At 44.2% G+C, this 16,220-nt stretch overlaps 1 protein-coding gene across 1 annotated transcript in view; it reads right to left on the bottom strand.

Moving 5' to 3' along the window:
* The window catches only part of LOC139253819 (low-density lipoprotein receptor-related protein 1-like), a 2,398,725-nt gene that overhangs the window by 406,440 nt on the left and 1,976,065 nt on the right, over positions 1–16,220 (bottom strand). The window contains exon 55 of the mRNA XM_070873585.1: positions 10,333–10,473. Within this exon, the coding sequence (XP_070729686.1) occupies positions 10,333–10,473 (141 nt within the window). The remainder of the gene's footprint in view (positions 1–10,332; positions 10,474–16,220) is intronic.

The raw sequence follows: 16,220 nt of genomic DNA, 5'->3' as shown, positions 1-16,220 counted from the left end.
CTCTCAGCGGCGAGACTCGAGGTGCTCAGTACCCTCCCGGATGCTCTTCCTCCACTTAGGGCGATCTTTGGCCAGGGACTCCCAGGTGTCGGTGGGAATGTTGCATTTTATCAGGGAGGCTTTGAGGGTCTCCTTGAAATGTTTCCTCTGCCCAACTGGAGCTCATTTGCTGTGTAGTACTCCAAGTCATGATCAACATCTTCACCGAGGCATATGAAAGCATGGGCCTTACGCCAAACATCTGTAAGACAAAGGTCCTCCACCAACCTGACCCCGCCACACAGCACTGTCCTACAGTCATCAAGATCGATGGCACGGCCCTGGACAAAGTGGACCACTTTTCATACCTTGGGAGCCCATTATCAGCAAGGGCAGACATTGATGATGTGATTCAACACTGCCTCCAATGCACCAGCACAGTCTTCGGCCGCCTGAGGAAGAGAGTGTTCGAACATCAGGCCCTCAAATCTAGCACCAAGTTTATGGTCTACAGGGCTGTAGTGATACCCACCCTCCTGTATGGCTCAGAGATGTAGACCATTTACAGTAGACACCTCAAATCGCTGGAGAAATACCACCAACGATGTCTCCGCAAGATCCTGCAAATCCCCTGGGAGGACAGACGAACCAACGTTAGTGTTCTCGATCACAGCCACTCATAAGCTTAGTTCAACAGTATCTCCCAGCCCTATGATCTCTACTATTGAGAAGGACAAAAGCCACAATACAATGGAACCATCACCACCAGGAATGTTTCCCTCCAAGTCACACTATCCTGACTTGGACATAGATCACTTTTCCTTCATCGTCACAAGGGTAATATCCAGCAATTTCCTAACTGTCACCATCAGAAGGGCACTATCACATGAAGACTGATGTGATTCAAGAATAAGACCCACGTCCACTGTTTCAGAGCAAATGGGGACAGGCAATAAATGTAATCTCTCTCCATGCAGAAATATTAGTCTAAATTTGCGGACCCCGATAGGTTACGGCAGAATGAAATTAACATCGGGCAAGGTGAAATCCACGCCACAGAGAATATTGGAACTTTGTGGGCAACTTTCTTCGAGGTCCATGCCCTTACTTTGTCACTAACCACAAAATCTGGGCTATCTAATTCCTTTTAAAAGAATACATGGCTTCTGCTTCAACAACAGTCTGAGACATAAAATTCTATATTGTAACGACATATTAGCCCTGATTTCGCGGACCATACAGGCGCAAATGAGATGCGCACGCGCCCGTAGGGGCCCCGAATGTTTCGGGTTTATGTATGCGCCTAAAACCAGAATTTGCGATCTGTCAAGAATCCTCTTCACAATTTGCATTCATCCGGAAGTAAAGGGCATTTGTAAACAGAGAGTTGGGCTATTTGCCCAACTTCTGCCCAGCGAATGCCCATGAAATTCTTATGACTGCTATAAGCATAAGGCCTGCTTTTATCAGCGTAAGACGTTTAAAGGACAGAAAAATAATTTTTTTTCAATAATTTAAACATTTAAAATCCTGTTAAATAAGGTAAGTTTATTTTTAGACCCTTTAAAATATGTAAATTTATTTTTCAAAAAATTACATTTTTGTTTTAAATAATTAATTAAATGCTGTTGTGTATGTGTAAATAACTGGCAAACTGAGCCTGGAGTAAAGTAACTTAACTTAACTGTGCTTTTATACAACCCAAAATGGAGTCTCTAACCAGCATGAACCAGAATGAATACAGCCACTGTGAATAGCTCCTGCAGGGTCGTAATGCCTGGCCAGTGAGCATTAACAAATATATAGTGTATGAACACAACATATTCCATTTTGATTCATTTTAAATATGTGATGTTTTAAATATATATATTTTAAGTCTTTGTGTGTTTTGGGGGATATTCCCATTTATACTTATAGTGATTCCGTACATAGGGAACTCATCACAAATATGAATGGGACTACCCCTGCACTGATTGTTTGAGCTGGCCCATATGATCCCAGGGATGCATGCAAAGCACCTACATCCCTGGAATACGTGGGCCTCCACGCAGGATTTCATGCAGAATGCCAGGACCACAGGTTTCCAAATCTCCAGGTAAATTTGTAGAAATCTTTCAGGTCAGTAGCATCCGACTGCAATTTCTGGGCTAAAGTTTTTTAGAACCTCCCTTTTAATTATTTTTTGATTGTCTTACATTTGTGCCCCTTTGCTATTATGTCACTAACCGTTAGAAACAACTTATCACAGTGTGCTTTATCACAACCTTTCGTAAGGTAGAAAATTTGCAGGGACATGGGTAAAGAGCAGGAAAGTGGGATTAACTGGATAGCTCTACCAATGAGTGTCTGTTTCAGTGGGTAGCACATTCGGCTCTGAGTCAGAAGATTGTGGGTTCAAGTCCCACTCCAGGGACTTGAGCACTAAAAAATCTTGGCTGACACTCTAGTGCAGTGCTGAGGGAGCGCTGCACTGTCAGAGTGCTGTCTTTTGGATGAGAGGTTAAACCGCGGCCCCTTCTGCTCTCTCAAGTGGATGAAAATGATCCCATGGCACGATTTCGAAGATGAGCAGGGGAGTTATCCCCAATGTCCTGGTCAATATTTTTCCCTCAATCAACATAATTATCTGGTCATTATCACTGTTATGTCTTTAGATGCTCTGATAATAACTCCACGAGGCAATGTATTGCACTTGAACTGTAGTGACCTTAGTCCATTTAATATAACTCCAGAGTGAAGATCACACCTGGTGGCTTGCCTTTTATACTAGGCCTGGCATACCTGTACAGGTAACCCACAAGTCTCCCACTGCAGTGCCCTCTGGTGGTGCACCTTAGTGACCATACAGCTGGTGTACAAGTTTCCCATAGTAGTGCCCTCTGGTGGCACATCATATGTAATAGTACAAGCAGTAAACATGTCTGGATACATAACAATCACATTGCTGTTTGTGGGAGCTTGCTTTTGTGCAAATTAGCTGCCACGTTTCCTACATTGCAACAGTGACTACGGGTCAATAAGTACTTCATTGGCTGTAAAACACTTTGAGACGTCCAGTGGTCGTGAAAGGCACTATATAAATCCAAGTGTTAGTCTTATGCCTAAAGAGCAGGGAAGTGAGATTAATTGGATAGTTCCACCACAGTGCCGATACAGTCACGATGAGCCAAATGGACTCCTTCTGAGCTGTTTCATTCTATGATAATGTTGAAGACTTCAATCAGGCTACCCTCCCACTCCCTTGATCTACTCAGCTCTAGTAAAAAAACATATTTCTCATCTCAAGTGCCTCTTCATATTCTTAACCCCTCACTGCTGGTAACATTACATTCTTCCCAATTCTCGCACATCAGTGCTATAATGCAGTCCAAAATTCCAACTGCATGTGAAGTGGTGCTGTAAAACCAGCAGGAGCACTGTAGCTGTTGGGACATTGCATCACTCTCCGAGATTGAAACACTTAAGTTCACTAATAATTACTAATTGTGCACAGACTATGAAAATTCAGGGAGGCACTAAACAATTGAGCAGGATCTATAGGATTACATTAGAAATATTTAGAGATTATTTTTAAAAATTAGGTAGAGAATAAAATTAGGGGGCCAAAATTCCATATGGCCCCGTTTGGGGGCAGTTACCGCTCCTGCGCCCGGCTCCAGCAGCGAAATTGGGGTTACCTTCCCGAGAGGAAGTGAAGCGCACTGTCATGCGCTCCACTTCCTCTTGGGGGTGGGACTGGGACGCCATCTGTGGGCATTTTCCAGCACTATGCGGAGCGTTGGTGGGAGCACAAGGCCCTCCCCTGCTGTTAAAGGGGAGGCGCGCTACCGACTCTGCATCGGGGAAAAGGGGCCACCACTTGACCACTGGGGGGGGACGGGACGCGAGATGCCATGGCAGCAGCCCGACACAGAAGCGGAATGCTGAGCTGCAGCATCGCGGCACGGACCCCACGAAGTCGAACCATTTTTTTTTACGTGCATAACGCACCTCCTTTTTAATTTTCGCCCTGTGAATGGAGTGAAGATAGATTCGCGACTTGCAAAACTGGTGCGGGCACGGTGATGACATCGCCATTGCTGGCGCAGGGGCCTGGGCTGCTCCTGGCAGGAGTGGGACGCTACCAGTTTGCGCCATCGTCAACCCCCGTGGAATTTTGCGGATGCCGGCAGCGGCCCCGCACCCATGGCAACAAATCGTCTGCTTCCCATTAGCGCCCCCCATGGTACTAAAAGGAGGCACAAACAATGCGAATTTCTCCCTGAAAGTATTTTTTTTTGAAGTACACATTAATAATTGGGAAACTTGTGCTTATCAAGAATGTAAATTCAAATCAATTGGACAAGAAAATGTTTCAAAATACAGAACAACTGGGGTATGGCAACTTTGGACAAGGATTATGAAAAATTGCAGGAGGTTAGAGATAGGCTAGTGGGATGAGCAGAAAAAAGCTACTTCCTTTATTTTGTATTCTATTTCCATGTATGAACTGTACTTACCAGCTATCTGCTCAGCCAATAATTTCATCTCTGACCTCCTGCAGCCTTTTACAATCCTCATCATGATTTGTTATACCTTAATTGTTCTGAATTATGAGCCATTCATTGTGCAAGCAATCTGAATTTCAACATATTAAATATAACTTGCAACTTATTACATGCACCATAAAAAAATCAATTTAATTTAAGTCTGTGGCTATAGATTACTACTTTTGATTTTTAATAATTCTGGAAGTAACACAGATATATCCAAATGATTACCTTAACATGATTCCTTTTTTAGTTTCAAGGTTGTATCTACTGGAAAAAGTCTTAATCTTGCAATTAAATTTACCGTTCACATCACTGTATGTGGAACTATGATAGCCATGAAACCATGAACAGAAACTGCTTGTACAGAGGATTGTGACCTGGTAAGATTGGCACCACATTTACAGAAACTGACAGTTTGTCACCAGATTTTCCCAACAAAGCTACTTAGTGAGCCGCCAATTTTAAATGAAGAGAGTATTTGAATTATTTTTTGAATGGTTGTCACTTATTTTCAATTTCCTTAAATTGTAAAACATTGTTAGAAAAAAGCAATTAAAAAAAATTGGAAAAAAAAACAATGATCATTGAAAGCAACTAGAGGATAGTAAAAAGTTAGAATTAAAATGCACTCAAATAACAATCGATAGTGACAAAACGAGCTAGATGGCAGAGCAAACAGAACAGCAGGCTCAGTAAAACAGATTGTAGGGAATTGTTGCACAATGTAGGGATTCCTGCTGTTTTCAATTCACAAGATGAACATTTTGGGTTGTTTGAAGCAGACAATAATGGTAATCACTAATAGCTTTAATGGCTGCCATTTAATCACATTGAGAATAAATCTGTATTGCATGAATTACAGTATGGTTCAAGTTAATGGCACTGTGCATTAGGTCTCTTCTCCTCCAGCGGCGACCTGACCTCTCCTTCTCCAGCACGCGGTGAGCACATTGCCTGTGGTCACTCTGACCTCTCTGACCTCTCCTCCTTCCACAAAATGGACCTCTGACCTTCCCAATGCCTGCTTCCAGCCAGGCCTCGGATCAATTACCATCTCACTGAAGGGCGCTGCCCAGCGCCGAGCTTATGGCCAACATCTCGCCGTAGACAATTAGGCTCATACAGCAGTGCCTGGTCTCCAGTCGTCTTGGACCCTCTTGCCACTGGACCAAGACCTTGCTCAGCTAAGCCCATGTGGTAGCCGGTGTGCAACGGCCATCCCACGTCAAAAGAACTCACACACAGGCATCTTCCACCCTTCAATATGAAGTTTGGGAACATCAGGACCCTCATGGACAACTCCAACAGCGACGGGCCGGAACGCTGCACTGCCATAGTTGCCCGTGGACCAGTGCACCACAGTCATCAGTGTGTATGCCCCAACAGTCGATGCAACATATGAGATCAAAGAGGGTTTTTACTCCAACCCTGAAAAATCCCTGTCCCGCATCTCTACGGACGACAAACTGATCTTCCTCGACGATTTCAATGCTAGGGTCGGCAATGCCACAGCCCTCTGGGGAGGTGTGATCGGCAGAGATGGGTAAGGAAAACCAATTCCAGAAGTACCCTACTCCTGACAAAATGCCTAGAAGATGACCTTGTCACCTCTAACACCTTGTTCTGCCAGATGGACAAGTACAAGGCATCGTGGCAGCAACCTCGCTCCAAACGCCGGCACCTGCTTGACTATGTCATCGTTCGAGCCAGGGATTGCAAGAATGTGCGCATCACCCACGCCATGACAGGAGCTGACGACTGCTGGATGGAACACCGCCTAATCCATTCCATCATCAACATCAACTTCAACATAGCCCCAAAGCGGCGACAGCAGTAGAAGCAGTGCCGCAAAAAAGTAAATGCCGGGGCATTCAAAGGCCCAACTATGACAGCCCTATACAGCCAGTGCCTCACGGCTAACCTGGTGACTCTTGATGACCCCGAGACGCAGAATGCCCACAGCGCTTGGTCTGCCCTCCAAGCCACCACAACCAGTGCCTGCGAAGAGACGCTCAGTCACACAACCAGGAAACACCAGGACTGGTTTGCTGAGAATGACTAGGAGATTCAAGAGCAAATAAATCGCAAGCGCAAGGCAATTCTGAACCTAAAACTACAACCCAGCAAAGCAGCATTACAGACAGCTTAAGGCCGAGGTCCAACAAAAAGTTCGTGACCTAAAGAATAAATGGTGAGTAGAGAATGCGCAGGAGATTCAGCAGCTGGTCAACAACCATAATGTGTAAGCATTCTTCACCGCAGTCAGGGCCTAGCGCCCAAGGCCCCACCCCACCGCTGGCCAAGAATGGGGAGACACTCATCAAGGACACCGAGGCAGTCAGGACCCACTGGAAGAAGCACTTCGAAGATCTCCTTAACCGAGACTCTGTCTTTGACTCGAGTGTCATCGACTCCATCCCGCAGCCTGCTAACTGCCACCATCACAGCAAAACTCCACCCTGCACAAGGTAGAAAAGGCCATCCGCCAGCTCAAGAACAAGGCAACTGGGATGGAATCCCTGCTCAGGCACTAAAGTATGGCAGAGAGGCACTATTGGCACGAATGCATGAATTCCTTTCTCTCATCTGGAAGGAGGAGAGCATGCCGAGAGATCTCAGAGATGCAGTATTAGTGACCATCTTTAAAAAAGGGGACAAGTCCGACTGCGGCAACTGCAGAGGAATCTCCCTGTTATCAGCCACTGGGAAAGTCATCGTTAGAATCCTCCTCAACCGTCTACTCCCTGTGGCTGAGGAGCTCTTCCCGGAGTCACAGTACAGATTTCGGCCACTATGGGGTACAACAGACCTGATTTTTACGGCGCGACAGCTGCAGGAAAAATGCAGGGAACAGCACCAAACCTTGTACATGGCCTTCTTTGACCTTACAATGGACTTTAACACTGTCAACTGCGAGGGACTATGGAGCGTTTCGGCTGCCCCCAAAAGTTTGTTACCATCCTCCGCCTGCTCCACTATGACATGCAAGCCGTGATCCTGACCAACGGATCCGCCATAGACCCAATCCACGTCTGGACCGGGGTCAAGCAGGGCTGTGTCATTGCGCCAACCCTCTTCTTGATCTTCCTCACTGCAATGCTTCACCTCACACTCAACAAGCTCCCCGCTGGAGTGGAACTAAACAACAGAACCAGTGGGAACCTGTTCAACCTTCGACATCTCCAGGCCAGATCCAAGACCATCCCAATCTCTGTCGTCGAGCTACAATATGCAGACGATGCTTGCATCTGCGCACATTCAGATACTGAACTTCAAGTCATACTCAACAACATCTTCACTGAGGCATACGAAAGAATGGGCTTTACACTAAACATCCGTAAGACATAGGCAGTCCCTCAGAATCGAGCTTACACTAAACATCTGTAGGACATAGTCAGTCCCTCAGAATCGAGGAAGACTTGCTTCCGCTCTAAAAATGAGTCCTTTGGTGGCTGAACAGTCCAATACGAGAACCACAGTCCCTGTCATGGGTGGGACAGATAGTTGCTGAGGGAAGGGATGAGTGGGACTGGTTTGCCGCACGCTCCTTCCGCTGCCTGTGCTTAGTTTCTGCGTGCTCTCGGCGATGAGACTCGAGGAGCTTAGCGCCCACCCGGATGTACTTCCTCTACTTAGGGCGGTCTTTGGCCAGATATTCCCAGGTGTCAGTGGGGATGTTGCACTTTATCAGGGAGGCTTTGAGCGTGTCCTTGTAACATTTCCTCTACCCATCTTTGGCTCATTTGCCATGAAAGAGTTCCAAGGAAAGCACTTGCTTTGGGAGTTTCGCGTCTAGCATGCAGACAATGTGGCCTGTCCAGTGGAGTTGATCAAGTGTGATCAGTGCTTCAATGCTGTGGATGTTGGCCTGGTCAAGGATGCTGATGTTGGTGCGTCTATCCTCCCAGGGGATTTGCAGGATCTTGCGGAGACATTGTTGGTGGTATTTCTCCAGCAACTTGAGGTGTTTACTGTACATGGTCCATGTCTCTGAGCCATATAGGAGGGCAGGTATTACTACAGCCCTGTCGACCATGAGCTTGGTGGCAGATTTGAGGGCCTGGTCTTTAAACACTCTTTTCGTTAGGCGGCCGAAGGCTGCACTGGTGCATTGGAGGCAGTGTTGAATCTTGTCGTCAATGTCTGCTCTTGTTGATAGGAGGCTCCCGAGCTATGGGAAATGGTCCACGTTGTCCAGGGCTGCGCCGTGGATCTTGATGACTGGGGAGCAGTGCTTTGCGGCAGGGATAGGTTGGTGGAGGACCTTTGTCTTACGGATGTTTAGCGTAAGGCCCATGCTTTCGTATCAGTACGCCTCAGTAAATACGTTGACTATGAGGTGATTTACACCTCTTCTAGACCAATCTTTTGTTTCTTTACTTGGTCCATTATCAGCTCCTTTTGCTTTGTGTAGTCATACCTTTTATCATTTAATCACTCCTGCTTTCCATCGTATCACAGACCTCCTCTCCCCCCTTTTCCTTCCTTTGCTTAAAATCTGTTACATCGCTAACTTCACCAGTTCTGATGAAAGGTCATTGACCTGAAACGTTAGCTCTATTTCTCTCTTCACAGATATTGCCTGACTTGTTGAGTATTTCCAGCATTGTCTGTTATTAATTGAGAAGCACTAGGTCATCTGGGATTTGGTATGAGAAATTTGATTCTACTGATTAAAAAAATTGGAGCTAAGTATATGAGATGAAGACAGAAAAAAATAGCATAAAATTCTGAATGTATTGGCTGGAAATGAAAAGAACAAAGTGTGAAGCAAAGAAGCCACATAACATGGAAATACAGTAATTAATCAGCGCCACTTACATCAGAGCATTGGTAAAACACAACTCCAACGAGAACCACATAGTAATTATAATCCTGGCTCGAAAATAAATTTAGCATACAGATAGAAATCCTATTGTGATTCAATGAAGTTTAGCAATCACTTGGGCAGCAGTTAAATTCATGTAATTTTGTTTTTGAACAAATCAGTGAAGTAGATAATTCTACAAGAGTGCCCTTGTGTTGCTCAGGGTTTGCTACAATCGCCCTAAAATGTCAAGTAAAAGAACAATTCAATTGGAATAAAATGGAGAAAATAGTTCAGACAGTAATTCTGATCATTGTTGAGAAAAATTGGTCAGTTTGTTGCGATTAATTGATTGGCTTTGAAACATGGACCTGTGGTTTTCTGTGCAGAGTGATTTGTAACCAGCGACCAAACAGAACAAATGTTGACCCCTTCCAGTTAGTGGTTCTGTCATCTGACATATTGGATAATGACAGAGCAGAGAAGAGATCTGAAGCACAGAGGAAGCCGACCTCTGTTCCTGCCACCAATTAAAGTACAAAAGGTACATTTGCAAAGCTAAACAGATATATGAGAACATTAAAATAAATATAATTTAGAAAGATTTAGGATTGAATGTAAAGGGAAATTTGAATAGAAAAAGTAAAAGAAAACAACCCTGAAACATTTGACAAAAGGGGAACTATTGCTTGATTTATAATGGAAAGAAAGAATAAAAACAGAATCATATTATAAGACAAATCTTGAGCTATTTTCTAGGGCTTCCGTTACTTTCTTAATATTGACACCTTTACATGCATTGTAGCAAGTACTATATGTATTTGTGCAGAAGATGCCATTTTGGATTCCAGACCACATTCATAATAACACACATATTTTTAAGCATTAATTGTAACTATATGCTGATTATTTTGTGTGCTGCAATATCTATTGGATAGGAAACTCCAGTCACACATCACCTACTAGTCATTCACTAGTAACAATAAAGCAAGGAACTTAAAAAAAATGTTCTACCTGTTCCTTCACACTTGGGATTTTTAGGTGCTTCATCTGAATAGTCAAGACAGTCAAAATCCCCATCACATTCCCAATCTGCATTCATAAGACATCTTCCATTGCCGCAGCGGAACTCGTGTGGAGCGCACATTTTGTAATCTAAAAATTCACAAAATAAGAATCTTTATCCAGCATAACAATAATATGAATATTTTCTGTTGGTCTTTAATTGTAATTTATGTAATTTAATAAATCTGAAATGTTGGGGCGTGATTTCACACCCTCCCTCTACCACTTTTTTTTCCAGTAGGTTGGGTGGCGGGCGGGCGGGGGGAGGGTGCGGATGGGCAGAAGAGTGGGTTGGGACATGCTTTGTCACATCCCTGTCCATTTTCATGTCCTTCTGATTTCTGGCAGGCAGGGCCCCAAGCAAGGTACAATATATGCCCACCCATATTTGGATTCCAGGGATGCCTTTTGGTTCCTGGTGTCCAGTGTTACTATGGTGATGGAGGAAGGGATATTGAATTTTTAAGAGTAGAAAGCCTGGTGAATCTATTGCCGATGACAGTGACCAACAGAGAGTGGGCCTAGTTGCACAAGGCCGCTGGTACCACTTTACGATAGAAAAACTTTGCTCCCATATCGGCCACCTTCCCTGATGGAGGATTGGGAGCTAGCTTTAAATATACTGATGATCCTAAGGCTGAAACATCGTCTCGAGTCATTAGCACAGCTTTGTGGCAGGTGGAAATCCTGCCATGATGGAGGTGCCCCCGAAGCAGCAGAAATCTCTGCTTTGATATCAAAATGTTGTTACATTACAGCGTATATCGCGCTAGTGATATTAAGTTATGACATTTCATCGATTAAGCATTCTGCCGCAAGGGCTCGGAACACAGTGACAACAGTAATTTAAAAAACATATTCTAACAGATCACAGACATTTTTGCAGACGTCAAAGAGAATGTTTGGTCATCAGTACTTCTTCTAAAAATCAAATACAATGATAACTACTTTGGTGGATAAAATTCCACATCTGAGGCTTACGAATAGGATTAGAGCATATTGAATTAATGGCTAATTAGATTGAAGACGGACTGTTTTTGTGCTATTAAAATGGTTGCTCCTTGTCTCTGATTGGTCCCCTTGGAGGATAAGCCACACCCTGAAGTTTCTCTGGAATGTATAACTGGAACCGCCCAGCCCAAGTTCTCACTGACTTCGCAAATTGTAACTCGATCCACTTTGACTTCCAGAAGCCAGAGAGAATAGATCTCCCCAGAAGCCTCCAAGTGCCAGCCGAAGTCCCTTACCCCAGAGCAATTGCGTCACTCCCCCCAGCCAAAGTCTCTTGCCGCCCCAGCGCAAGTGCTGCCTGCCCCCAGCTGGAGTCCCTTACCCAAGCACAAGTGCATAACTTTGTACCACCACCATAGATGGGACATTATGTGTGGATTGTTAACAGGTTTATTGGGTATAAGTGTCAGTCTCGTGACTGCTGGATTTTATCCACTCCAACGATGTCGGGTGTGGGTGTAAAAGGGGTTGGATTTTTCTTCTCTGAATTTCCTCCACATCTCTCTCTCTCTCTCTGCCCCCCCAACCAGGCTCTCTCTCTCTCTCCCCCCGCCTCAAACAGACTCTCTCTCTCCCCCCCCAACCTGGTCCAACAGGGAGCTCGGGGCCCAGCGGAGAGCTCGGTGCTCGGCAGCCGAGCGGGGAGCTCGGGGCTCGGGGCCAGCAGGGAGCTGAGGCCCAGCGGGGAGTTCAAGGCCCAGCGGGGGGCTCGGGGCCCAGCGGGGAGCTGGGGGCCGCTAAATCACCGGGAAAATAGGAGTTCCAGAATCAGAGAAATTAGCTCCAGAATCAGGGTAATTATCTCCATGCTCAGGGCTGCTTGGTCGGGAGCTCAGCGGGCAACGTGGTCGGAATGATTCAGGTTTGGCACTGCACCTCCGGTCCTGCACTTCTGGATTGGGCAGGGATCGGGGCAGGACTCCACAGCACAAATAGTCACTTCGATTGAAAACTGCCTTCGTATAAGGGCATTATGGTAAATGAGAAAAGTTGTCGAGGAGTGGAGTTCGCTGAATTCCATAGGGATCTGTTTATAACTGCTTTTTCATCAATTTTAGGCAGGATATTCTGTAATATATTAAATTTGCTTATGACACAAATCTATATGGTCAAGTGGTGAGGATAACGGAGATTGGTGGCATTAAAAATAAAACTGGATTAATTAAGTGGATGCGCTAGGGATATAGATCAATGCATATTGGACATAAAGAAAGGAAGAATGAAAATCAATTATGGTTTGACAATTCGCCAATTAGTGAAATTATTCAGTCAGTGTACAGCTGTTATGAACAAGGCAAATCAAATACTATGATACATCTGAAGGGCATTTGACTATGTGAAAATATATCATTTTAACTTTGCATACATGGGCCTTGTTTGGAAAGCTGTGTGCTGTTTTAAGCATCATACCTTCAAAAGAACACAGGAGAACTCAGGAGGATGATAAAGATTCTAAAATTTAGGGTTTTAAATTATGAAGAGAGACACATGGACACATACTGATTACTTTCCTATGAAGCATCTTGGGATGTTTTACTACATTAAAGGTGCTATATAAACACAAGTTGTTATGTATTTGTTCTCATTACTGACAGCAAAATTGAGAAATACATTTTGAAAATATTGGGCCAAAAATTGTGGTTGGAGGCATCCCGCGGGCAGATGCCTCTGACTGAAATGTTTTTTTATAAAATTGCCTGGTAGTCCCAGGTGAACGTAGACTTGCACTCCAAATCCAGTGTAGGGACCCTCGTATTCCAGGAGTGTATATGCAGCCTGGGATCACATAGGCCGGACCAACCAATGAAAGTGGCGTATCCCCATTCACAGTAATGGTGAGTTCCGTTTATACGGAGATCACCATTTCTATGAATGGGGTTACCCCCCAAAATACAAACATTTAAAATAAATAATAAAAACAATTCACATATTTAAAATTAATTGAAATTGAATGTAATTAAATGTTTTACACAAAGCATTATTTTTTTGAATTTTTTTTATATAGGGGTAAAAATAAACTTACCTTAATGGACAGGGTTTTTAATATAAAACTTATTGCTAACATTTTATTATTATATATTTTAAAACTATTACGCTGGTAAAAGCGGACCTTACACCTGCTTTTATCAGATGCAAGAGTTTGAAGGACATTCACTGGGCAAGAGTTGGACAAATAGCTCAAATCTCCGCCTGCAAAGGCCCTTCTCCTGGGGCTGCGTTGGAACTGTCAAACTGTCAAAAGACTCTGTAGCACTGAAACAGGGCATTTGAACTAATTGGTCAATGCCGGCGTTTATGCTCTACAGAAGTCTCCTCTCATCCCTCTCCATCTAACCCTATCAGCATACCCTTCTATTCCCTTCTCCCTCATGTGCTTATCTAGCTTCCCCTTAAATGCATCTATGCTATTTGCCTCAACTGCTTCTTGTGGTAAAGCATTCCTAACCACATTTTGGGGAAATAAGTTTATCCTGAATTCCCTATTGGATTTATTAATGAATATTTTATATTTATGAACACTAGTTTTGGACTCCCCCACAAGTGGTAACATTTTCTCTACATCTACCCTATCAAACCCTTTCTTAAAGACCTCGATCAGGTCACGTCTCAGCCTTCTCTTTTCTGGGGGAAAGAACTCCCGCCTGTTCAGCCTTTCCTGATAATTTTATCCTCTCAGTTCTGCTATCACCCTTGTAAATATTTTTTGCACCTTCTCGGATATCTCTATATTGTTTTTATAATATGGAGATCAGAACTGTGCACAGTACTCCAAGTGTGGCCTAACCAAGGTTCAATACAAATTTAACATAACCTCTCTGCTTTTCAATCCTATCCCTCGAGAAATGAACCCCAGTGTTTATTTGCTTATTTTTGATGGTCTTATTAATCTGCATTGCTACTTTTAGAGATTTATGTATCTGTACCCCTAGATCCCTTTGCTCCTCTACCCTATTCAGACTCTTATTATCCAAGCAGTATGTGTCCTCCTTATTCTCCTGCCAAAATGCACTGCCTCACATTTACCTATATTGAAATTAAATTACCAATTACATGCACATTCTGCAAGTTTATTAATGTCTAATAATGTCTAATGGGAGAAATTTAGAACTCAGCAGAGGAGGACAAAGGGTTTGATTAGGGCAGGGAAAATAGAGCATGAGAAGAAGCTTGCAGGGAACATTAAGACGGATTGCAAAAGTTTCTATAGATATGTAAAGAGAAAAAGGTAAGTAAAGACAAACGTAGGTCCCCTGCAGTCAGAATCAGGGGAAGTCATAACGGGGAACAAAGAAATGGCGGACCAATTGAACAAGTACTTTGGTTCGGTATTCACGAAGGAGGACACGAACAACCTTCCGGTTATAAAAGGGGTCGGGGGGGTCTAGTAAGGAGGAGGAACTGAGGGAAATCCTTATTAGCCGGGAAATTGTGTTGGGGAAATTGATGGGATTGAAGACCGATAAATCCCCAGGGCCTGATGGACTGCATCCCAGAGTACTTAAGGAGGTGGCCTTGGAAATAGTGGATGCGTTGACAGTCATTTTCCAACATTCCATTGACTCTGGATCAGTTCCTATGGAGCGGAGGGTAGCCAATGTAACCCCACTTTTTAAAAAAAGGAGGGAGAGAGAAAACAGGGAATTATAGACCGGTCAGCCTGACATCGGTAGTGGGTAAAATGATGGAATCAATTATTAAGGATGTCATAGCAGTGCATTTGGAAAGAGGTGACATGATAGGTCCAAGTCAGCATGGATTTGTGAAAGGGAAATCATGCTTGACAAATCTTCTGGAATTTTTTGAGGATGTTTCCAGTAGAGTGGATAAGGGAGAACCAGTTGATGTGGTATATTTGGACTTTCAGAAGGCGTTCGACAAGGTCCCACACAAGAGATTGATGTGCAAAGTTAGAGCACATGGGATTGGGGGTAGTGTACTGACATGGATTGAGAACTGGTTGTCAGACAGGAAGCAAAGAGTAGGAGTAAATGGGTACTTTTCAGAATGGCAGGCAGTGACTAGTGGGGTACCGCAAGGTTCTGTGCTGGGGCCCCAGCTGTTTACACTGTACATTAATGATTTAGATGAGGGGATTAAATGTAGTATCTCCAAATTTGCGGATGACACCAAGTTGGGTGGCAGTGTGAGCTGCGAGGAGGATGCTGTGAGGCTGCAGAGCGACTTGGATAGATTAGGTGAGTGGGCAAATGCATGGCAGATGAAGTATAATGTGGATAAATGTGAGGTTATCCACTTTGGTGGTAAAAACAGAGAGACAGACTATTATCTGAATGGTGACAGATTAGGAAAAGGGGAGGTGCAAAGAGACCTGGGTGTCATGGTACATCAGTCATTGAAGGTTGGCATGCAGGTGCAGCAGGCGGTTAAGAAAGCAAATGGCATGTTGGCCTTCATAGCAAGGGGATTTGAGTACAGGGGCAGGGAGGTGTTGCTACAGTTGTACAGGGCATTGGTGAGGCCACACCTGGAGTATTGTGTACAGTTTTGGTCTCCTAACATGAGGAAGGACATTCTTGCTATTGAGGGAGTGCAGCGAAGGTTCACCAGACTGATTCCTGGGATGGCGGGACTGACCTATCAAGAAAGACTGGATCAACTGGGCTTGTATTCACTGGAGTTCAGAAGAATGAGAGGGGACCTCATAGAAACATTTAAAATTCTGACGGGGTTAGACAGGTTAGATGCAGGAAGAATGTTCCCAATGTTGGGGAAGTCCAGAACCAGAGGTCACAGTCTAAGGATAAGGGGTAAGCCATTTAGGACCGAGATGCGGAGGAACTTCTTCACCCAGAGAGTGGTGAACC

The sequence above is a fragment of the Pristiophorus japonicus genome, chromosome 3, assembly GCF_044704955.1.
Source record: "Pristiophorus japonicus isolate sPriJap1 chromosome 3, sPriJap1.hap1, whole genome shotgun sequence".
Classification (NCBI taxonomy): Eukaryota; Metazoa; Chordata; class Chondrichthyes; family Pristiophoridae; genus Pristiophorus; species Pristiophorus japonicus.
The sequence above is the reverse complement of the archived record's forward strand: the minus strand, read 5'-3'. Positions and strand labels throughout refer to the sequence as shown.